Source organism: Calidris pugnax, unplaced genomic scaffold, assembly GCF_001431845.1.
Source record: "Calidris pugnax isolate Ruff unplaced genomic scaffold, ASM143184v1 scaffold14, whole genome shotgun sequence".
NCBI classification, from domain to species: Eukaryota; Metazoa; Chordata; class Aves; order Charadriiformes; family Scolopacidae; genus Calidris; species Calidris pugnax.
Window position 1 is genome coordinate 2,981,412 of NW_015090793.1, and position 24,322 is coordinate 3,005,733.

The 24,322-nt window shown below is 45.8% G+C and overlaps 3 protein-coding genes across 3 annotated transcripts in view; 2 read left to right on the plus strand and 1 right to left on the minus strand.

Moving 5' to 3' along the window:
• Positions 1–3,483, plus strand: part of TBC1D14 (TBC1 domain family member 14) — a gene marked incomplete at its 5' end in the record, with an annotated part of 73,526 nt that extends 70,043 nt beyond the window's left edge. Inside the window, one exon of the mRNA XM_014966702.1 lies at positions 102–3,483. Within this exon, the coding sequence (XP_014822188.1) occupies positions 102–167 (66 nt within the window). The remainder of the gene's footprint in view (positions 1–101) is intronic.
• Positions 3,484–6,642: 3,159 nt separating this feature from the next.
• Positions 6,643–13,167, plus strand: TADA2B (transcriptional adaptor 2B). The gene is made up of 2 exons (XM_014935981.1): positions 6,643–6,912; positions 8,368–13,167. The coding sequence occupies exons 1-2, from the start codon at positions 6,643–6,645 to the stop codon at positions 9,358–9,360; spliced, it is 1,263 nt and encodes a 420-aa protein (XP_014791467.1). The 3' UTR covers positions 9,361–13,167.
• A 1,126-nt stretch (positions 13,168–14,293) lies between these two features.
• GRPEL1 (GrpE-like 1, mitochondrial (E. coli)) lies at positions 14,294–19,933 on the minus strand. The gene is made up of 4 exons (XM_014935982.1): positions 19,809–19,933; positions 18,746–18,914; positions 17,103–17,184; positions 14,294–15,529 (listed from the first exon to the last, which is right to left on the minus strand). The coding sequence occupies exons 1-4, from the start codon at positions 19,877–19,879 to the stop codon at positions 15,183–15,185; spliced, it is 669 nt and encodes a 222-aa protein (XP_014791468.1). The 5' UTR covers positions 19,880–19,933; the 3' UTR covers positions 14,294–15,182.
• Positions 19,934–24,322: the final 4,389 nt, after the last annotated feature.

Sequence of the window (24,322 nt, forward strand, 5' to 3'; positions counted from 1 at the left end):
CAGAGATAATTAAATTGGAATTTCTTCAGACAAGGATTTATTGCGTCGCTTTTTAAATCTAATACTTTTTTTTTTTCTTTCTCATTCCTTGAAACATCTAGATACTGTCTGCTCTGCAGAAGGATAACCGGGACATGGAAAAAGGAAGTCCTTCACTCAAACGTTAGAACTAGGATTGCCTCCAGTGACTCACGGGACAAGTGGCAAAAGCACTGGGTACTGTTTGACATGTATGAGCCTGCAAATCAAAGTGTTATTTCAGAGTTTTGCTTAGTAGTAGAATAGCCTTAAAGAGGAGAGAGGAAAAAAAAAAGACAAGTTCTCGAGGGTGGGGAAGAAAAAAGGAAGGAAGGACATTGAGGGATAAAACCCTTCAAAGTGAAACCTGGGCTTAGCCTTAACTTTTAGTGGAATGAGCATTTGCTGTGGATGGCGTTACACATTCTGTACTTCTGATGAGGGCAGTGAAACTAAACAATATTAAGGATTTCTTTTAAGTTTTGTTTTTTTTTCTTTAATGTTATAAGACTGGGCATTCAGCAATGTCAGTTGCTTTGAAAGCTCTTCCCCTTCCCAGTTTCATTCTTAGGCAGGATGTATTTCCCATACGCATAACAGTAGCTGGATGTGGATCTTAAATAACTGGTGCTGGAATTCATAGTTAAATGATTTAAGGACCATTTCTTTAGAAATGCTTCTTGTTTTATAGGCTGTGGGTCCCATTTACCAAAGAAATCATGTAGACGTAGAACTACATTCCATTCTGTAATAAGAAAAAGTTAGGTAGAAAGTGAACTTGGAAGGGAAGTCACGCTAGCAGTGCAAAATCAATTATTCTTCAAGATGCCTTGGAAATCTGTGTGTCCAATCTGGATGCAGATGGAAGAAATTCCATTAATCAGACTAGATTCCTAACTCAGTAGGGGGTTTCTAATCTTAAACTGGCATCATTTCCCAATGACACTCTCTTCCCTCTGTTTAAATACGGGGTTACATACTCCTAAATGTATGTTTCCATGTCTCCCTCTTCTGGGGCAGTGCCATCTCAGGGTGTTCTTGCCTACCAGCTACTTATTCCTGTGCCGCCTCTCTGGTTGTGCTGATAAAACTGTGGGCTGAGCAGAAAAATTGAGAAATGGTAAAAAAGCAGTTTTTATACTTACTTTAAAAGCCAGCTCTGCTCACTGGCACAACTGAGGAGGAAGCGTGTTGAGGAGAACTTACATGAGCCAACACTGCTGCTAAAAAGGAAAAGGTTCTGTGGGGTCTCCTGAAGCTGCTGCTGCCACCGTGGAAAAAGGGTTTTGTGGAGCTGCTCTGTATGTAGTGATGAGTGAAAGAAGTTTTTTGGGGAATGTGCCAGCCAAATACTACTGGGATAAGTACAAGCTGTCATTGTGGAGCGTTTTATCCAGCCTCCAGTAATGGGAGCAAGTTACAGAGACAGCAAACCGTGGCTGCGTAATTCCGTTCTACAGCTCAGATCCCTCTGCATTCAGGTGAATGTGGAACTGTAAATCATGAGTGCCTCTGATTTACAAGAATGTTTCTTGTGTATAGTGTAAAATCTCTTTTATAAATAATGAGGATCATTGAAAAGGGAAACTAACTGAAGCAATATCTGTGTTACCTGTAACCCAGCGTTACTGAATCCTCCAGCTGTAGGGTCAGCGGTTTCCCAGTGCTCTCCAGTTCTATGCTCCTTATTTTGGCATCGTCTGAATAAAAAAAAAAAGAGAATAATAGTTGCACACTGCTCAACTCAACATACAATGTAAAGGACTGTGGGACATAATGAAAATACTGTCCTCCAGTACGAACATTGTTTCTGGGGGGGTTAGTTTGATTGTAATATTGAAAAGAGCAAGAGCAGGATTCCCCGGTAAGTGAGGACTCGTAGTCACTTTGGAAGATGTGTAATGCAGATGCAGCAAGTCTGATACCTCATTGGCCTCTTTTCCTGTTCACTTTGTGTACTTGGCGTAATGGATGTGAGTTTTTTTGTTGGCCATCTTAATTTCTCCATAAGACTTCATCTAGGTTATCACTTACTGAGAACAGACAGCCAGATGTTGATATGAAACACGAGTGAATTCTCCCAGAGTTGGAATAGCTCTGGCCCTTCAGTGACCGGTACTTGTATATACCACATTGCTTTGAAGTGCAATAGAAAGCTGGAAGGTCAGTAAGTGGTTTTTTAATATTACTTTTTCTATTACTACAACAAATATGCCTTTCCATGAAGGATATGAGAGGCTTACCATCTGAAACATTTGCACTATGCTTTTAAACGGTTAATTAAACACAGAGACAACTTCTTCCTCAGTATACATTTTTAGGTGGTACCATAACAGGTTTCATGATTCCAGTCTTCATTGCGACTAGATTTGTATTTCCTTTTAAACCAAGTCTACAAGTGTGGCTCATTTGTCAGGTTAAAATGCATTCTTTAGCCCCTGGGTGTCTTTGCAGCCATGGACAGCCTCTTCTCCTTCTTCTCCTCTGAATAAGATGTTGAATGTAACAGTGAAAATGGGCAGAGTTGTGGGGAAAAGGCCTGCTGCAACACTTGTGCACTGTTTGTTACTTGCAAATGTAATTATTTTGTTCTGTGATTTTGATCTTTCTGTTCTTAGAAGATGTATATATTTTCTAAATGATTTCTTTGTGTATATAAGTTTTGTTCTTTAATGAAGAAAAGCAATGCAATAAGGAGCTTTGCACAGTTTGTGTTCTAAGAAAATACATCTTACAAAAAAAAAATCAGCTGCCTAGAGATGCAATTGTTTCAACTTCTCAGTAACTTCATTTGAAGGTAACGCTTGAACGCTGATAAAACCAGAGATGAGTAGTGAGGGCATGGAATTACTTGCCACTGAGCTTTTTAAGATTCTTGCAGCGTACCAAACCTCTTAATTAGCTAGTAAGGAAGATTTCTGGAATAAATTCAGGGATTCCATAAAAAATGTTGACAATTCTGTTGTTCAGGTGCTTGAGAGTACCTGTAACATGATGCATGAGATCTTCTTTCATTGAGCAAGTGTTCCTATCAAGCAAACTTTCTTTTCTTCATGGGTTTAAGGAAAAATCAAAATGCTGCAATACATCAGAAGTCTGCAACTACCACTGGAAGTGCAGCAGATTAGAGAAACCAGAAAACTTCAACCAGGTTTGGAATTCTGTATGACCTGCACTTTATTATAAAGCCGTTTTGCAACTTCAATCAGCAATCAATCATGAACGTTCTTTCATTTAGTAAAGAATTTCATTTGGAAAAACAGGTACCTTGTAACAGCTTATTTTTGAATGTTTTAAAAACTAGGGTGACATACAGAACTGTTGATACATCCCCTGTACATCACGTTTAAATTGGTTTTATGTAGTTATCAAGTTTGTTTTGTTTAGATATGTGTATCAAACTGGAACTTTTTTCAACTGTAAATATATGGTTTTGTTAAATAAAGTCATGTAAAGTTATCTTAATCACCTGTTGTCAGTGTAATTCAGAAATTAAAAGTTCAATTCTGTTTCTTCACAGGCTTCTTTAGCAGTTTTTGACTGTCCAGAATCAGGACCTTGCAACATTTAACTGTTGCAGGAGGAAGATTTTTTTGGTGACACTTTCCAAGTTCTCATGTTAAAATACCTGTTAATATTACATGTGATGTTTAGAAGATTTGATACTTAACGGTGGCCATGGTTTAATCCATTTCATATGGCTTTCTCTGGACTAGGTCAGAGATCTGATAGATTTATTACAAAAAATAGACATAAATACATCTTTAGGATGCGCAGAACTCAGAAATGCTTGAATACCTTATCCTTTCTCGGTTTTAAAAGAAGACATCTTGGTTTATTGCAAGTTTTCGTAATCACAAGGCATTTTTGTGCTCAACTTAAGGCAGTATTTCTTTAATTCCTACATGGGCATAACTTCAGAGATTCAAGTAGAGAAGCTTCCTGTTGCCACCAAAAAAAAAACCCAGATAAAAGCTGTAATGTCTTCATTAAATGCATAATACTGACGTTACTTAGAAAAGGCTTTTTCAGGAGTATGTTTGTAATGCATTCCCCGGGACTTAACAAAAAGAACCATGTGAAAAAATCAGAATTACGGGAAACCGCTTTGTTTATTGTTTGCCATGCTTTCGTTTCTTTGGTCGTCTTCAGCAAGCAAAGAGGAATTGGCTTCCCTGATTTTTTTCTGAATTGCCCTACGAGTAAGGATCAGACCAGCATGGTGATGCTCCAGTGTTTCCAGTCGCTGACTTAGCAGCTCTGCAGTATCCATCTTTTCTTCAAAGTCCCAAAGCAGTATCTCATTTCCAAGCAACCCACGCTTCTCCTGCAACTTCAGATTGTTTCTCCACAGTCTGTCTCTGACCTGTTTGATTCTGGTCAGGGTGTCTCTCTTCTGTGACAGGACAGTCTCAATGTTCATCAGTTCAGCCCTTCTGTCTTGATTCACGGCTTCCATAAACTGTAGCTTTTCCCTGAACTGGCTGAGAATATGGACGGCGTTTGATACTTTCTCTTTGAGCTTCAGGATTTCTTCACTGAGGTCGTCAATCTTTTTGCTGTATTTCTGATTCTCTTTCTTCGTGTGCTCAATGTCCATGAGCTGCTGACCCTCTGCCAGTTCTCCCTGAGCTTTCAGGATGGTTTCAAGGTTTTGGATTTCATGCTTCAGCTTGATATTTTCCACTCGGGCCTGGAGGAGCAGAAATAAAAGAAGAATGACCCTTGGTCACGACAATAATAAAGCTTCAAGGGGAGAAAACGGGAGGTAGAGGTTTGTGGAAGAGGAAAACGCTGCCCTTTTTGGGAACCTTTGTGAGAAGGGAAGGTAGAGGCGAGACAGACGAGGCTGCAGCCGCAGCTCCCCCGGGGCTCGGAGCCTCACCTCCCGCACTCGCTGCTCCTTCTCCCCTTCCCGGACCTGGATGCGTTCCACCGTGCCGGCCGCCCCCTCCCTGCCGCCCAGCCGCCGCCCCAGGCTGAAGAGCGCCATCGTCTTCTTCCGGGCCTGGAAGGCGGCCCATTCCGCCCGGGCCCGGCCCTGCCGCTCCTCGCTGCTCCGCCGCTCGTCCTCCTCCCGCTCCCGGCAGGCGGCCGCCGTCCGCTCCCGCAGCTCCCGTAGCTCCCGCAGCTGCCGCAGGAGCTCGCCGTACCGCTGCACCGCCTCCGCCTGCGCCTCCTCCCGCCGCCGGGCTCCCCGTCGCAGCCGCAGCAGCTCTCCCAGCCGCAGCTGCAGGCGGGCGCTGGCCTGTCGCAGCCGCTCCCGCTCCGCCGCCAGCTCGCCGTGCTGCTCCAGCAGCTCCTCCCGCTCCTCCTCGCTCTCCTCCGCCTCCGCCGCCGCCTCGACGGGCGGGCACGGGGCATCTTCAGCCCGAGCGGCGGGAGTCGCCTCGCTTGGGGCACCGGCCCCGCCGTTCGCCGCTGCCGCCTCCTCCTCTTCTTCCTTCTCCTCCTCCTCGCCGGCTGCTGGCGCGACCTCCGAAGGCCCCGATGCCTCTGCGATCTCCGGCTCTGACGGCTCTGAGGACTCCGGCGGCTCTGAGAGCCCCGGCGGTGCCTCCGCAACCTCCGAGTGCCCCGATGCCTCCGAGGGCCGCGGCGGCGCCTCTGCGAGGCCCCGCCGTTCGCCGCTGCCGCCTCCTCCTCTTCTTCCTTCTCCTCCTCCTCGCCGGCTGCTGGCGCGACCTCCGAAGGCCCCGATGCCTCTGCGATCTCCGGCTCTGACGGCTCTGAGGACTCCGGCGGCTCTGAGAGCCCCGGCGGTGCCTCCGCAACCTCCGAGTGCCCCGATGCCTCCGAGGGCCGCGGCGGCGCCTCTGCGACCGACGGCTCTGACAGCTCTAAGGGCCCCAGCGGTGCCTCCGCGACCTCCGGCTCTGAGGGCCCCGGCGGTGCCTCCACGACCTCCAAAGGCCCCGGCGGCTCTGAGGGCTCCGTCGGTGCCTCTGCAACCTCCGAATGCCCCAAGGCCTCCGAGGGCCGTGGCGGCGCCTCCGGCTCTGACGGCTCTGAGGGCCCCGGCGGTGCCTCCGCGACCTCCGAAGGCCCCGGCGGCTCTGAGGGCCCCGGCGGTGCCTCCGCAACCTCCGAGGGCCCCGATGGCTCCGAGGGCCCCGGCGGTCCCGCCGCGACCTCCGACTCTGAGGCCTCCGAGGGCCCCGTTGGGGCACCCGGGCCCGGCTCCCCCGGCCCCTCGGAGCGCTCCGGCCCGCCGGCCGCCGCCATGGCCGCGCTGCTCCCCGCTTCCCCCGTTACCCGGGCAACGGGACTCGGCTCCGGCGGGCGGCCTCGCCCCGCCCCTCTCCCCCGTCGCGCCGGTTCGGCCGCGCCCCCTCACCCCCGACCGCCACTCAGCGACGGGGTCGCTCGGGGTCTTTTCTCTGATTGGCCGCGCGAAAGGACAGACGGATTCCGCTCGGCCAATCCCGGCCGCTCGTTCGTTTCAATACCCCCCGCGCCCAGGCCTATTGGTCCCATTGGCCGGGGGTCGGAGGGGCGGGCCGGGTCCTCCGCTCCCGTTGGGCGTCCATCGCCGGGCCCCGCCTGCCGGGCGGGCGGCCATTGGCGGCGGCGGGTCCGGGGCGTGTCGGCGCGTGCGCGCGGGCGGCCGGCGGGCGGGGTAAGATGGCGGAACTGGGGAAGAAGTACTGCGTGTACTGCCTGGCCGAGGTGAGCTCCCTCCGCTTCCGCTGCACCGAGTGCGCCGACATCGAGCTCTGCCCCGACTGCTTCTCGGCGGGCGCCGAGATCGGCCCGCACCGCCGATGGCACGGCTACCAGCTCGTCGACGGCGGCCGCTTCACCCTCTGGGGCGCCGAGGCCGAGGGCGGCTGGAGCAGCCGGGAGGAGCAGCTGCTGCTGGACGCCATCGAGCAGTTCGGCTTCGGCAACTGGGTAAGGGCCGCGCCGGGCGCTTCTCCGGGCCCGGGTGGGTGTGCGGGGCTGCGGGGGGTCCGCCGGCCTGGGCTGCGGGGCGGGGGGAGGGGGGGTGCGGCGTCCTGACAGGAGGCCCCGCTGTCACCTCCCGCTCTGCCGCCCCCATTCTCCGGGGCGGTGCGGGGACAGCGGCCGGGCCGGCAGGTGCGGGTGGCTGCCCGTGGGGTCGGTGGCCAGAGGAGCCCCTCAGGCTTTGGGACCTGCTGCGGTCTGAAGTTCCAGCCCCTGCCCTCCCTCCAGCCTGTCCGTGTCACGGACCCCATCCCCTCCCCTTCTCCTGAGGGGCTCTTCCTTCTGTCAGTCACAGCTGTACAGCTGCTGCTTGGCTTCTGTGTGCTTCACTCAGGCTCCTGGTGAAAAAAACAGCAGTGAAAAGCAGCATCGTTTGATTTGTTATCACTCGACCGCCTTCTGCTTCATTAGAGCTAAAAGACTTCTTCAAAGTCCTAACGTTTATTGTCGTTGTGGCTTCAGTTCTGAAATAAGTAGGAAAGAGTAAGTAGTCTTTCTTAGGGCCACGAAAGTGCGCACCTCTGCTACGAGGACAGGCTGAGGGAGCTGGGGTTTTCCAGCCTGGAGAAGAGGAGGCTCCGGGGAGACCTAATAGCGGCCTTCCAGTACCTGAGGGGGCCTGCAGGAAGGCTGGGGAGAGCCTGTTTACAAAGGCCTGTAGTGGCAGGACGAGGGGAAATGGCTTTAAGCTGGAGAAGAGCAGATTTAGATTGGAGATTAGGAACAAGTTCTTTACTGTGAGGGGGGTGGAGCACTGGAACAGGATGCCCAGGGAGGTGGTTGAGGCCCCATCCCTGGAGATATTCAAGGAGAGGCTCGACGAGGCCCTGGGCAACCTGGTCTAGTTGGGGGTGTCCCTGCTGACTGCGGGGAGGTCAGACTAGATGACCTCTGGAGGTCCCTTCCGGCCTGGACCATTCTATGATTCTTACTCTAAATACTACCTTTCTTTATCACTGTAAAAGTACCTCAGCAACACAATATAAATGAGCAAAATCCAAACGCTGCAGTGATCTCGGTGCTGGCTCAGGACTGGGGCAGCTTCCTGCTGACGGCGAGCTGGCTTTTGGAGAGAGCAGTGGATGCTCAGTAATTGCCCTGTGGATCCAGTGTCTCCATGGTGTTTCTCTAGCTAGAGGATCTGGTGCAGCTTGTCTTAGTGATGTTCCTGGTGCTCATTTCATGGCTTATGTGCCCCTGTGCGCTTGTAAATGCTTCTCTGGACCTAAAAACACAGATCTGAATGAAATATGGCCAACTTCAGCATTGCTAGGAAAGCTGAGGCGTTGCGAGTTGGCTTTTGAGGAGCAGGGAAGAAGAGGTCGTGTTCTTACCTGAGTGCGTGTTGTGCTGGAGATGTGATGGGAACCAGTTTATCACTCCTCCTTATTTCCTGTTTAGGAGGACATGGCTGCTCACGTGGGAGCATCCCGGACGCCTCAGGAGGTGATGGAACACTATGTGAGCATGTACATCCACGGCAACCTGGGCAAAGCCTGCATCCCTGACACGATTCCCAACAGAGTAACGGATCACACCTGCCCCAGCGGGGGCCCGCTGTCTCCCAGCTTGACCACGCCGCTCCCGCCGCTGGATATTTCGGTGGCGGAGCAGCAGCAGCTGGGGTACATGCCCCTCCGGGACGACTACGAGATCGAGTACGATCAGGACGCGGAGACCCTCATCAGTGGCCTTTCGGTGAACTATGACGACGATGACGTGGAAATAGAGTTAAAAAGAGCCCACGTGGACATGTACGTGAGGAAACTCAAGGAGAGGCAGCGGCGGAAGAACATCGCGCGAGACTATAACTTGGTACCGGCCTTCCTGGGGAAGGATAAAAAGGAGAAGGAGAAAGCTCCCAAACGAAAGATCACAAAAGAAGAGAAGGAGCTGAGGCTGAAGTTGAGGCCTCTCTACCAGTTCATGTCTTGCAAGGAGTTCGAAGACTTCTTTGAGAACATGCACAAGGAGAGGATACTTCGAGCAAAGATTCGGGAGCTGCAGCGGTATCGTCGAAACGGAATCACCAAAATGGAAGAGTCGGCGGAATACGAGGCAGCCAGGCACAAACGAGAAAAGAGGAAGGAGAACAAAAACATAGCCAGCTCCAAGAGAGGGAAGGAAGACGGTAAAGAGGGTGAATTTGCTGCCATTGAAAACCTGCCTGGCTTTGAACTCTTATCGGACAGGGAAAAGGTGCTCTGCAGCTCTCTAAATCTGAGTCCTGCGCGTTATGTGACTGTAAAAACTATAATCATTAAAGACCATCTCCAAAAAAGACAAGGAATTCCTTCAAAGAGTCGCCTTCCCAGTTACTTAGATAAGGTACTGAAGAAAAGGATTTTAAACTTTCTCACAGAAAGTGGTTGGATATCCAGGGATGCTTCCTGAAACTCAGCTGATCTGAAAAAACACAGCAGAGGCCTGTTATAGCCTCAAGGACTCCGTTATTTTTTTCCTTCCCTCCCCAAAGATACAGAAATCGTGTCACCTAAAAACAAAACAAAAAAAGGCAAATATGTAAACCCCCCCAGTATTCATGATCCATGGTTCAAATAGACTTTAGCTTTGGATTGTGGAAAATACTCAATTGTGAAACTTCTACATTGGATTTCACTGTTTTTGGTACATTATTAGAACAGATTTCTTTCATGTGAACTTACTCAAGTCCAGCAGTGTGAGTACTCCTTACTGCTGGACAAATGAATATCGGTGTAATCTTTGCTTGTTTTTTTGAAGGGGGGAGGATAGTTTCTAGCAAGTGAAACTTTCTTCTCCCTTTTTTGGGTTTTTTTTTTTGGTTTTTTTTTGGCATAATGCTGGCAGCAAAGTGAAGCTGACAGAAGTCCTGAGCTCAGGAGCACACTGAGGGGGGATTTTTGTGACCATTGCTAAGGTTTCAGAACATTCTCCTTAGTGACTACAGCCGGGTGAGAGTTTCTGGTGAGAATACAGCAGGGATGAGCCGTGGCAGGGAGTGGAAGGAAAGAAACGTGGTAGGTGAGATGCCTCCAGGTACTTGTGCTGTGGAAAGGGTTCTTGAAGAGCTACCTTTATATCCAGCTGGTCCAGATAGAGCTTTGACGTGAGTTCTTGCTGAAACAGGCCCCACTGAAGCTTCGATGTTAACTCACTGGAAGCAAAGCTGCGGGAGTACACGGCAGCTGTGGTGCTCTGTTCCAGAGGAGGGGTCAGCACTACTGTGAAGTGGCTGATTTGGGCCAGAAATGGGGTTTGGGAAAATAGGAAGTGAGTTTTCTTGCAAGGGTTGGGAGCCCCAGGAAGGAAAATCGCCATTTCTTCTTGCGGAGGTGTCTACTTCTCCTCCTTTGGTATCTCTAACTTCTGAGCTTGTATGGGCTGAGGAGGTGTAGCTGCCTCCTCCTGGATTTGATTGGGAGGGACAGGGAAAGGGAATGAGATTCTCAGAGAAAGAGTGATGACAGATTGGGTTTTGAAAACAAAAATGAGACGCGATGTAGATTAGGTCAAAATGCACAGGTGACGTGGTCCTAAAGTACGGAGCTGTAAATGGAGCCATTACAGGGTTCTAATTGCACATAACTTGAAACGTAGTGGGCTAAACACCTGGAAGTTGATGTTAGTGATGTGGCAGGAGAACTCTGAATGCAGGGAGAAGGGTGCCCCTTTGAGAGGTAACTTGTCACCACCCGTACCAACTACAATCTCAGCTGGGTGCTTGTGGTGGCACCGGCTGGCGATGCAACGCAGCATGGAACAAACCCCAGGTCCACAGTACTGTCACCAATCAAGGGAAAGACGTTGAAGGAAGACTAGAAAAGGATTTTTACACTCACTTCATCCTTAAATTCCCGTGCTGGTGTTTAATCAAATGAGTAAAAAAAAAATGGTGGTTGCCATGTGGAAGACGGCACAGTGTCACTTGTGCCTGCGCCTCTCTTCTGGTCATGTCCAGAGCAGGAAGCTGTGACCAGAGGCCAGTTGGGCAGGTCTTCTGGTGTGCAGGTGTGCCAAAACATGGAATTGACTGGCTTTCAAACAAGTGCAAGCACTGGAAAAGACTTCTCAGTTTGATGGTTTGGGCTGTAGTCAGTGAGGATACCACAAAATCTTAAAACAGTATTAATTCTGCAAGTTGGCAGAGGTATACTGATCAGAAGTGGGGTTTAGTTAATGTATCCAGCATTACCAAAAGAGTGTTACCAGTGAGTTTAGAATAAAGAGGGTACCATTACAAAGCCAGCATTTCTAAGGAAGAAAAAACCAAAACTCTAGTGCCTTTTTCTTTTGAGCTTGTGATGTTATGTCCCTTCAAAAAAGGTAAGGGCTATGTCCTCTGGGATGTACTGCTTCGATTGGCTTACCTGTAGGTGGCTTGTTGTGGAGCACTTGAGGCAAAACTGTCTCTCCTTGGCAGTGGTGGAACTAACTGCAACGTGCTGAGTAGCTTTAAGACCCACTCCCACCCCCTACGCATGTATGAACAGCACACAAGTTCATGAGGTATAAATCCGTGGTTATTTTCTCTGTCCTAACTTCTGTGGAAAGGAAGCTCAGTCTTTCTTTCTAGTATTCTAGTTATGCAATTTGGTTCTTCCTGTAACTTGTTACCTACCTGCCATAACATCCCCTTTCTCATTGTGTTCTGGAGCCTCAACTCTGCATCTAGCTGGGGGGTTTGAAAAAACAAATGAGGGTTGTTTTTTTTTTTTTTAATTATTATTTTCTCAAATCTGTGATTTTTATGTTTCTACACTCTTTTGGCACATCTAAGTCTAACTAACTGAAGCAATAGTCTAAAGCCCATCTGAACAATAACTTAAAGTAAAATCTAGGCACCAATGAGTCACTTAAATGTTGAAGTGAATTCTGCATTTACATTTTGTAGTTTCTTAATTCCTCAGCCCCTCCAAAATGTTTCTTTGGTGCTAGACGTAACTTATTGAACATCAAAATGAATGTAAAAATAAAGTATTTTTAATGTATGAAATATGGATATCAATATTTATTTTATACTTGCAAGCAAATTCAAGGTGGTAAATGTTTGCTTTAGCAAATACTAGTCCCTTGGAAAGGGCTTCCCTAGAAGCAATGTCTCGTTGTCAGCTATGCTTTTAATTTTAAAGGTGACTTGCACTAGAGGATGCTGCTGTTCCATATTTTCACATGGAACTGATTTAGTCTAAGCATTCCTTTGTTATGAGCTGCTGTTTTTTTGTTTGTTTGTTTGTTTTTTAAATTGAGATGCAGTTATGTTAATCCAGCAATTTACTAGAGCTACGCTGCTTCTCTTCTGTGGTGAAGGGGCTGAGAAAAAAAAAAAAAACATGGCAAAGAGCTCTTTTCAACTTGTATCTTCTGTTGATCTGGAAGTGCTTCCTGTACTGTACAAATAACCTTGCCTTCATGTTGCTAATGAAAAGGTGTTTTATATGCTTAATGCTCTTGACTTTTCTAATTAAAGATATTACTAACAATAGTATCTGTCCTAACAGCATTGATGCAAGCCTATGAAAAAGTGTCACTCCATGAGCTGTTCAGAATGCTGATCTTCTGCTACTGATAGAGGCAGCAATAAGTCTGTTTTAATGCTGTAGGTTTACTTCAATCAGTCCAGTCCCAGTGATGTTTTACAGTCATATTTGCTCACTAGGTAACAAGGGAGCATTAATCTCCGTTCCGCGTGTACTGCCCGGGGCAGAAGGGCTTGTTGCAGAGTATTCTGGAGACAGCCCTCCTGCCCTCTGTCCTGCAGCAGTCCCAGCAAGCATTAAGAAGGGTGTTAGTAGGTTTGCACGAGCCTTTGACCATGAACTGCCTTGTAAATCCCACGGACCCAGCGCTCTGCCATTATTCTCTTGTGCGGCGGCTGCATCAAAGTTCTTTGCAACTGTAATGCATTTCAGTAGCTTCTTGGTTTACTCTCTCTCTTCTTGCAAAATGTTTTCGCATGTGCCCCGGTTGCTCTTAAGTGATGACACATTAAATACTGTGAAGGAAGGTACCTGGTGAGCACCTGCAGCTCATCAGCTGCTTCCTTAAAGGGAATGTTGCACTCATTTGAATAGTGGCCTGGCGTAGCTGTGCCAGACACGCAAATGCCTGTGCTGAAATTATGTAAAACCTAACTGATGTTGTGCACACTCAGCATTTTACTAGGTTTTTGCATTGTATATTGGTAAATAAACTTGTATTAAAGTTTCTTTCCATTATTGATTTAATGGTGACATAGTTTGTGCAATGAGGAAGGGGGCTTAAGTCTTTACAATAACAAATGGAGATGCATTTTAGCTAAATGGTGCTGGGTGGAGAAGCGGTCTTTATGAAACAGCTGAACCAGAGGTACTGGTGGTAGCTTTGTTGGCTGCTCTTGTGCTTGGATTTCAGAACTGCCTCCCTCTGGTCTTGGATTTCTTCAGTGCTTCCTGCTGTTGGATGGCAGAGTGCACAGGTGGTCTGAGCTCTCAGTAAAGACTGAAGCTCTGGAAAGGGCAAGCAGAGGGAAAGGAACCACTGCAATGAGACAGTTAGCAGCTTTAAAGATTTTTTTAGTTTGAGTCTTGTGCTGAACATGTAACAGTAGCTTGTGTTTAGGAATATCCTGAATGCAGTGATGTAGTCCACAAAAGAGTTTGTGTGAGGTACTGGGAATCTTAATCTGCTGGGGTAGAAGCTGCCCCTTAGTTTTTATTGCCCTACTGGGAAAAATATTTAGTTTAGATCAGAGGTGGGGGGAGGGAGCAGAAAGGCCCTGGTCCCTTCATGGCACAGTGCTTGAGCACAGGTTCCAATCAAAGTGTTGGACTTTAGAGGTCTGATTCTCATGAGGCAAACCAGCACTGGAAAAAAAAAGTCTGAAAGAACAAGTAATCACTTGTCACCATGAGCAGGCCTAGTGTTCAGTAAGCTGTTGGCAACTCTCCATCTGAACAAAAAAGGACCAAAAAATCAATACTTGACCTTAAGGTAAGAAGCTCCTTAATCCAGAAACAAGGGTAAAAAATTCAGAAGTACTTACTGTTTAACAGGTGCTAATAACATGCATAAGGTTTGGAGTTTGTGTCCTGTGTGTTAAATGTGTGGGCTTTGAGGATACAAGAGGACAGATGATTTGTCTAGTTGTATAACTTGCCAAGCTCCATCCTCTCCTATCCAGGGGAGCAGACAAATGTAGGACAAAGCATGTGGTTAATCACGTATTGTATTTAAGCCTGATTGTGCAGGATTTGGAGCAGCAGCTGGAGTTAAGACACGGCAAGAGCTGTGCAAGGGGAAACTTCTGTTGCAACTTGAGATCCAAGGTGAGTAAATGCAAGAAATGAATATGAAACTAAGTTCATGGTTTTGTTTGAGCCACTTCCATGCAATTCTTTATGTAATTCCAAAAGACAGCATATACCAAACTCTCAGCTACTCGCTTCTTTGGGTATTCTGGCTTTCAGCGGGGTTGTAACTACAGTTTGCATAACAAACTGACTTGTAAAGCTTGGAAATTACAAGACTATCAAAATTGTTTAAAACAATTTATACAATATTAAATTAAAAATCCAGAGATAGGATAAATTCGATTGGTTCTTCAATGCCATACAAGTATTAGATGGTTTTCTTGAGTCAACGTTAGTACAGAACAAAAAAAGGTTGAACAATTACAAAAGTTGTCTACTCTCCTTTGCCTTTTATTTACAGGTCAGAATTCACAAAGGTTTCAATTTCACTTGTTGCGAGTGATTACTTCTGAATAGACAAAAAAAGGGCATTTATCACATCTGTGTGTAAAAGCTGATGGACTCTTGCAGAAAACAGGTTATTTGTACTACTTCACCCACTTCTGCAATGTTAGATTCTACAAAAGAAAGTGTTTGAACCATTATTTGGATCCTTAATCTACACATAGTGATAAATGTGAGATGGGAAGTCTTGTGAGCATTTTCGTTCCTTTCAATTTAGTGCACCTTCAGTAGCAGTAATTGTAATAAATGTTATCTAATCTAAAGCATTAGAGGGCTTAATGGCTCTTGTATTTCCCACTTAAGAAGGGAGCTTACGGAACAGTGATGTTGACGGCCACTAAGCAGGGGAATTTCAGCCGTTGCTTCATTTTCACTAGGGGACCTCAACCAATTCATTTAAACCTCTCGGGGGGCAGAGGAATGAGGAAAGCAAGGTGTAAGAGGAAAAACCATCCAGCTGTTTAATAGTTGTATGGCATTTTAAATTCTGAGATGAAGCAGTTAAGCGTCTTTCACCACCCCCACCAAGGCAGGCCGCAGCGTGCGCCCGTGCAGCTTGTAGCCAATCTTGGATACTAATGCGATAGTGCCGGGCTCCTTCCCTTCCATGGGGGCGTGGAACAAGGCCTCGTGTTCGTAGGGATCGAACTTGGCTCCGACGGGATTCAGTCTGAGCAGGCCGTGCTTTTTAAACACTTTTTGAATCTGTACTTCTGTCATAACGAGACCTTCGTATAAGCTCTTCAGGTGAGGATTTTCATCTTTGATTTCTTCTTTTGGAACACTTTCTGTTGCTTTCTCCAGAATGTCTGCGACTTCTAGTAAGTCCTTACAGAAGCTCTGAATCCCTGAAAAATAAGAAAAGGGCCTAGGATTAGTCACCGAGGGAAACAAGCATTAAAAAAATCCCAACTAAACACAACCCCAAAACCTCAGCAATAACCTGTACTCTTTTAAACAAGTTACATGATATTGTAAACATTTGGGGTAAAATGTCCTTCACAATTTTACTTGATGGTACAGAGCTATTACAGATACCTTAAAATCCACACCACCTCCTCTAGTTCTATGGGAAAAAAAAAAGTATTTCAACTTAAAAGAGCTAAAGCTATGCTGATGACCTGACATTAAGAGTTAGTTAAAATTCTAACTGCAGTTACCAAAAGTTTCAGATGGCTTAATGTAGTTTCCTCACGTCCCTCTCTTTCCGGGGTTCACCTACAGCTCAAAGCATTATGTTGCCCTATTCCTACCCTTTAATCTGATGTGCCAAGAATATTGCAAAGCATGTAGCCAGGCTGATGAAGAGTCTGAGAGATGAACGGGGATTCTTCCTTGAATTAAAAGAACTTAGACCTCTACCTCCACCACGAACCACTTTTTCAGAGTCAGAAGCTGTGCCCTGTAAAGGCCGAGCAATTCCTACACTAACGAACCGCGTCCTGAACCTGTTCTCTGGCTCATGCTAAAAGAATCTGGACTAATCTCACTGAAGGCAAACTGTCTCTAGAAATTGTGAAAAAAATCAAAACAATTCAGCAGAATAACACATTTCTACACAGAGGTAAGCCAGTGGGTTTGGGGGTTTCTTTGCATGTTATCTCTGCAGGTATTTGTGACTGCATCTCTGTGAATTTATGCAAGTCTCAGAAATGAGTTTCTCTGCCTTCAACGGCAGAAGCAGTCATATACAATTAATACAACTTGCAATCATGCAGATTATCTGTAATTTAGTTTTCACAAGAAATTTTGTTTAAATGTTTATTTCTGTTGTACCATCTCTGAGCTCAGACATGACTCCAAAGCTCTTCCGCACTAAGTAGTGTATTAGTGAAACAGTGCTTATTGAAAATCAACTTCAGAATGATTCTAATGTCCATGAAAACAGTACAAGAATACTATGTAACTGAGAAATGCTTTCTTACAGTACACATTAACTGAAGACCCTGTATTCAGAAATTAAGACTTCTGTATTCAGAAGAACCAAAAAAGAACCAAACCCAAAATAAACACCAAGAGCAGAAAAACCCCAAACCAGAAGGAAAGCTACTATTCCATGCTCTTGATTCAGGTTTTTGTAGTCAGTTTGAGACCAAAGTGCATGAAAAAGACAAACTTTAGGCTGCAAACCTTAGTGAAAAATCTGCTAGTGCAGTACATATTATAGGAAATCAGACACCAAATTAAAAAAAAAATAAAATCAGGATGTTTAGTTTAGTAGTTTAGGTCTTGCCCTTGTCTAGCGAGATGATTACGATTCTGATGCGCAGTGAGGAACTGTTCAAACCTCCCTGCCTCAAATACGTTTTTTAACCAAGGAATGAGAATCACTTGTCAAAACTGTGGGCTAGTCAGCTCAATTTTCCAGGCTTTGCATTTCCTGGGTCTTATGAGTATACACAAAAGGAGCCCCCAACTGACCATATAACTTTGCCTCTTCTACCAGTTTCTGGCTTCTTTGCCTCACGTTTTCTGCATCTGCCAAGGCACGCTTGTACTTGTCCTAAAGAAGAAAAACAAGTAACAGAAGAGATTTCATTCCTGGTGATGGGATGGTTGACATTAGTTCAAAACAGCAATATTCTGTATAAAACAGCATTTTAAACAGTTATGTGTAGCCTAAACCCACCATCTAATGAGTAATCTGAAAACAACGTGACAATTATCACAGCATCCTTCCCATGAAGACAGATGTTTCCTTCACTTTAGCACAGACAGAAGTGGGGGAAAGGAACTAAGAGGGGTTTCCAGATTCTCAGTATTTGTCAAAAGATCAGCTGGAAGAAATTTTTAACTCTACGAATATATCAAGTTTTAGCAATCAAAGATTTCTACTTTTTCTGATGTGTGTTCACAGAAAGCCTTCATCAGTCATAATGTATTTTGACACTTTGGCAAATGAGATTCAACCCAACCGTGACTTTCAAACCACCTCTTCCCTCTCCATACACACCACAGAGTGTCCTCCAGTTACTTCAAGCTTTACACACTATGAAGTCAAACACCTCTGTTGTTCAGGTTAAGTTTTGGTTGGTTCCTAGCAATATGGCCATCTAGCAGCAGTACTAAGAATGAAATTCTATAAACTTAGGCACTTCAGGTTGAGTGCTTCACCACCCAACCCACGACACCATGCTGGGCTGCCACTCTGAATATCCTTGACCCTCACACGTTAGTGAAGAGTCTCAAAACAGAATAAAAATAGTCAATGAGTTGACTGAAAGCCATGTTAGGTAGCCAATTACAAACTGTCAACAGAGATGCTAAATGACATCTCAGCTTTGTCCTTCACTGCTTTGGGAAGGGCAAGAGAAAGGAAACTCAATCCACTTATGATCCATAGGTGCTGCTTCTACAGAAGGTTCTGGGCTACGTCTCTAAGTCTCAAATGCTCTAGAATGGCCATCTTCTATAAAGCACTCATCCAGAAAAGCAACACCTTAGTCCACACCTCCCACCTCCTGGGGCATCCTTCACCCTCTGCTGAAATCACACATGGGAGAGAATGCAAGATACATTAAGCCAATCAGAGGGAATGATACGCTTCAGCCTTGTGTTTGAAGGGCTCTCCAACAGAGAAGGTTTGAAACCTCCACTTCTTAAATACTTAATAAGTACCCTATTATAGAAAAGCTAAGCATCATTAACCCTGACCTTTGAAAAGTCAGCAACTGTTTTCAGAAAGCCTACTCTTAGCACACACAAATACACACACATCAAAGACACACTCGAACCCCTCCACAGTCTTTAAAAAATTATTTCTCCACTGAGCAAAACCTAAGTGAACTGAAGCCAGTGAAACTCAGTAACAATTTTTTCAGGCTGGAGAAGGTCCAATTCCATCCAGAAATTGGAAATAAACTATGCAAAATCCTAATTTTGATCTCAGGTCTTGTAGTACATCTACTCTTAAGTTTAAAGAAATTATTGAATTGCAGGGTTTTATTCAACAACTAAACAGCAGTCACAGAACTGTATCCAGATTGTGCACTGAGAACCTATAATAAACACTCTGAGGTATGTGGTTTGTGATGTATGCAACCTGATGACCAAAAGACACTTACGGTAACCTCTTTGAGTTGTTCTTCCAGTTTGGCCTTTTCTTCAGTTAACATTTTTTCAGCAGAGCTGGCTTCAACCTTCTGCTCATTTTGGCTCTGACTCTGGTCCTCTTCCACGTTCTGGCCAGTATTCTTCTGTTGTGTTGCTACGCAAAGCAGTCGTGGTGAAGTCCTAAGGCAGAAACATGTGGTCAATATTAATAAATTGCTTACTTTGTAAGATATTAGCATTTTCTGGACATACCACACACACTTTGACATGTTTGCAGAACCTTTCATCAGATGTAACTGAAGCTAGACTGTCTAAATCGTTGCAAAAAAATAACTTCACTGCAAGATAACAACCACTGCACAGGGGCTTGTAAGCGTCCATTATATTTATTTTATAAAGCTGCAGCACTTTAAAGGGCAATACGAACTCATTTTCGGCAGGGTACTCTATCAGGAAGCAGATCTAGTTTACGTGATGCAATCACCTGCAACAGTGTCCCAGAAGACACAGGAACAAGAACAGTGGAGAGCAACAGCAAAGTGCCTCCCGTGTGACGGCAGTGCCTCATTGCTATATCACAAATATCACACCGAGAACGGGCCAGTCTCCAGGAAAATGACTATTTAACCCACCCCCCTCGTTAGGCTGAGCCACCTGGGCAAACCCCTTCACGGATGAGGCGGGTGGGTCAGTGCTGCAACGACAACAGGCCTCAGATCCCTGCACCCAACATCCAGAGCTCAGGCCTGGCGGCCTTCAGGCTGAAGAGCGGGCCACGCCGGGCCGGCCCACTCTGCCGGGGAAGGGTAAGGGAAGCCAGCAAAGGGCGGCGAGGGGAGCACGGGGCCGGCACCACCCGCCTGTCCCGGCTACAGGAAGGGGCTCCCCGGCACGGAGCCGGAGGGCCGGGGCTGGGGGAGGTGATGTACCCCAGCGCGGCGGAGCTGGGCCCCGCTCTCCTCCCGGCCCGGCCCGGCCCGGCGATTGCCGAGGGGGTGAGTGCGGACGTGGAGCCGGCTGCGGACCCGTCCCGCCGTGCCCGATGCAGACCAGGCGGCGCGGCGCGACCCTCACCTCAGGGAGAAGCTCAGCAGCGGGTACCGCGGTCGCAGCGCGGCCCGCACGCACTGGGCCACCGCCGCCATAGCGCCTTCCTGCCCACCGACCGCCTCAGCCCGCCCCTCCGGGCCTCCGCCAGGCCGCCGCCAATCAGCGAGCGGGTAGACTAAGAGTGACGCGCCCGGCGACCAATCCGTAACGCGGACGCACGCCCCAGGCCAAACAGGCGAGGGAGGGGGTGGAGCCTGGGGCTCTTCCGGGGCGCTGCGTAAAGCTCATGTGAGGAGCGCTCTCCTCGCCCCGCCTCGTGACGCAAGGTGACGTAAGAGCGGGCGTGGTCGCGGGCGAGACGAGGGGGCGGGGCTCGCGCCTCGGGCCTCGTGCCTCGCGCCTTCGGGCGCCATTTTGTTTTGTGAGGGAGGGAAGCGGGAAGGGCTGTGGCTGCCTTCAGCGTGGGCCCCGGCGGGCTAATGCCGCCCTTTCGCGGGGTGGTAAAAGCCTAATGTGGGGAACGAGAGCCTGCGGGAGTGGGCAGGGCACTAGCTAAGGTCAGCCATTGGTATTTCCCTGTCAAAACTGGATGAGTGCAAGCCGGAGGTGGTTTGGTGGGTGCAGGTGGTCCAGTCTAAGGATCCGCATCTTTCCTGTGGAAGTTGTTACTGAAAAAAGTTTGAAATTGAAGGTTGCCATTCATTTTTTTTGACTACCGAAACTGTTACAAGTAATATCTTGTAGCATCTGTTGATACTTCATCTGCAAACCTCTGCACAAGAGTTTTTCATCATGTGAGTCTTATAGACACTGTAGCTGCTGAATGCACTCTCTCTGGATAATCATGATCCAAAATCTTGATCTTCCATTGAAAGGGATAATGTTGCTAATCTTCCGCTTCCAAATGCGGCCACTTGCTTGTGCAACCTGTTAGTGCAAGTGTCTTGTGTAACTGGAGGCTACGGAAACTGTGCTCGCTGATGCTTGGATGACTTTTTAACTCTGTCAGTATTGTCAATTAGTTTGTCATTATCCTGTTAAAAACAAAAAGAAAATCAAGGTCACATATTTATCGTACAGTCCCAAGGCGAGTGCTAGATTATTCACCGATGCCTGAACACCAGCTGTTAACCTGATTTTTGCATGCATTTGTGTACTTTCCAAACAAAATCTGAAGAAGATGCAGATTCCATAATACAGATCCAGTAAATGTTATATTCAAGTGTGTGATTAAAGCATTACTGAAAAAGAAGCTGCAGAAGACATTTCAGGCTTGCCACATGAGAATCCTGCAGAGGTTAGGACTGTTAGATCCCAAAGAGTCTCACTGTCTCTTACAATTACATGGATGTGAATTTCTCCTCCTGTGGGGACATTTGGAAGAGCTAGAAGCGTACCATTAAACACTCTTGGGTGACAACAGGCAAGAGGTCTAAGAGAAAAACCAAATGGTTTTGCAGTCTGTGGATTTTATATTTCAGTTATTGCTGTTTTTTGAGGTGACACTGATAACAGGGTTGCCTATACAGAACACAGCAAAGAAAAAGGGTGTGTGCTGTCCATACATGGAGTGGCTGTAGTGCTGTTAGCATCTGCTTTCTGGAAGGTAGATTCCAAGTTTCATCCTGAGAAATATTGAAAGAAGTAGTTGAGGAAATCTGTTAAAAATGCTGATAATGCTGAGGAAGGATCAGAGAGAACGAAGACAAAAATAGGAATAGCCATAAAGGACCTATTTACTCCAAATGACAGTTCATAGGCCTCTTGCAAGTAAATTTTCAAGATACTCCCCAGTGAAAATGAATTTTGTTGTCATTTTCTGAATGTGAACAGCTGTCAAGAAAAACTCAAAGCTATCCCAGATACAAAAGAAGAGCATCCAAGTTTACGTGGAGCTTGTCTGCATCATGACTGATGTTGGCTGTAAGTCCCACTTTGATTAACAAAAAAAAGTTTTTCATGCTTTGTTCTGATTTAGGCCATTGCAGTCTGTTCTGTTTGAATTGTAGGGCCACCTAATGGGGTGGTTTTTTATTTAAACTAAACTAATAAGTATTCAGTACTTGTTGCTTGACCTGATTGGCAGTCACAGATGTTCAGTAACAAGCATAGTTTGATTCTTGAGCGGTTCTCTATATACCATGCGGTCTTTTGCACTTCACATAAATACGGGGTTTGAATATGATTTGATGAAAAGTAATACTTATCCTGAATTCTAAAACGTTAACCAGCTGCTGCTTTCAATTTGATGTGGTTGAAAGTGACTCTAGCCTTTAATTTCTGTGGACTGGTGATAGAATCAGGTAGTCTGGGAATAATTCCCAGTTTCTCTAGTGATTCACTTTGTGGTCTTGTGCAGTTATTTAACCTCATTTCCACATTTCTACAACAAATTACGGGTACTAATCTCTCAGTACCTTACAAGAAAGTTGTTTAGAGAGCATGAGGGGATTTCTGTGATATTTTAGATATTCAAAATGTCAACTGAATGATAAGTCTCTTTTTTAATATTAACATTGCACTTGTAGCAAAGAGATTTGTAATCCTTCGAGATGAAAAATGCCATAAATGCAAGATTTGTGCTTGAAAAGTTAAATGAAAAATCAAGGCATTGCTGTTTCTCTAAAAAAAACCCCAAGCTAGTTCTGTCTCCTAATGTTAAGATAGTCTATTGATATTCAACCAGCAAACAGAATGTCATTACATTTGTGTTTCAAATATGAACTGTATTATAAATGTTTTGAGGGTGAAAGCAAAAGGGTATCGTACCTTCCCGATCATATGTCATCCTAATCAGAACCAAATATTGAGCTGCGGTGGGAGCAAGTGGAAAAAAATGCTAAAAAGTACCTTTGTAAATACTCTAGTAGTGACGTTTCAGGCCAATTACCAGGAAACACCTAAATCGAATTAAAAAATGTTAATTACCTGTAAGACTGTTAGTGATCTATATAGCAGTGAAGACAAACTTGTTATTCATACCTGTGCCCTTTAGAAAAGGTTGCAGATAAGACCACTTAGCTGCAGTATTCCATTGTGGGAGGATGTCTAGTGTAAAATTAAGGGACTGATCCTTGTGTATAAAATAATAAAAGATTTTCCTCTGTAAGGATTATGGGGGCTGAGGATCAGCTACACCCTGGATCCATTTCGGACATAGGACAATGAAGATTAAATTATTACTTGAACCCAGAAAATTTAAATCCTGAAATGCAGGTTAGGATGTGTGTGGGAGATAACCTTGCTTTCTTTTAATTAGAGCAGTACTAAGATAGTTAATCCACATGTTCAGGATTTAAAATTTTTAATGCAAACATTTTAAGAGCTCTCTCCCAAGAGTGAATGTGTAATACCTACTTTCCGCCTATTTTCTCCTTAGGCTGAAAATACAGAATCATACATCTTGCTCTGATTATAGAGAGTACTCTTTGAGTTCCCATAGCTTTTTGCTAACTAGTTAGAAAGGTACATTTTGTAACTATCTTGTTGCCTGGAGAATGTTGTCGCTGTGTTGGAAATATAATAGCTATAGCCACAGGGCTCTGAAGAGAGCTAATTAGAGCAATTTAGAATAACAAAAGTTCTGTTCCTGGGAGGACACTGAAAAGATCCTTCCCCAAAGCAGCATGCCACAATTTCAGAGACAATTTATTGTAATATTCCTGCATAAGTCATCTGGTGTCCCAAGGATTTACAAATCTGGCTGTCTATTATGGTTTGTTCTCTTAGCTCTCGTGTTATCAGGGGCTCTCAAGTACGTCTTGTTACATTCCTGGAGATATGAAAATGGAAAAACTCTGTCAATCAGGCATTGTCTGTCTTACTTTAGTCTGGTTACCAGTCAGAACCAAGCTGTTCAAATGCACAGAAGCAGTCTTCTGTCATGCTGATGTGGCTTTCCACCTTGAGGCAAATGTATTGAGCTTTGAGAGAAGAGTTTTCAAATCAATTGTGATTCTCTTAGTGTGGTGTCATGGATTTGCTTAGTATTTTTCTTAAAAATAAATTGTTGCCTTTCAATTTACCAGAACAAGTTGATAGAAGAGGAAGTCTGCTCTTGTTTGTCACATTCAGATTTGCCAAGAAGACAGTAGTTGTTGGTATCCATTTTTGTACAAAGCTAGCAATGGAAGTGCTGATATTGGAATGGTGTTTTGACATTCAGATCTACATTTTTCTCTCTTTCTTAATTTTTCATTAAGATTTGATGAATTAGTTGCTGTGGGCCCATTTCTTCTGCCCTTGTGTACAAGTGATTTGTATTAGTCAAAGTGAATGTTGTACGGTGAAGGGCTGCCAAGCCAGGTGCCAGGCAAATTAGGCTGCCAGTACCGCTGTAAAAGCCCGAGGCCTGGCTATTTATTGCTCAAGTGTGACTTGTACAAATGTTTCTCCCTTGCTTTTTACATATTTTTTTTCTGATGACTGACAGGATGTTGAAGTGCATGGTTGGCTGGGCCAGTGCACGGAGCCCTGTTTAGGCATGATGTTTTAGTGCGCTGATTCACAGTTCAGTCTCACAGGCAGGCTGTTCTTTG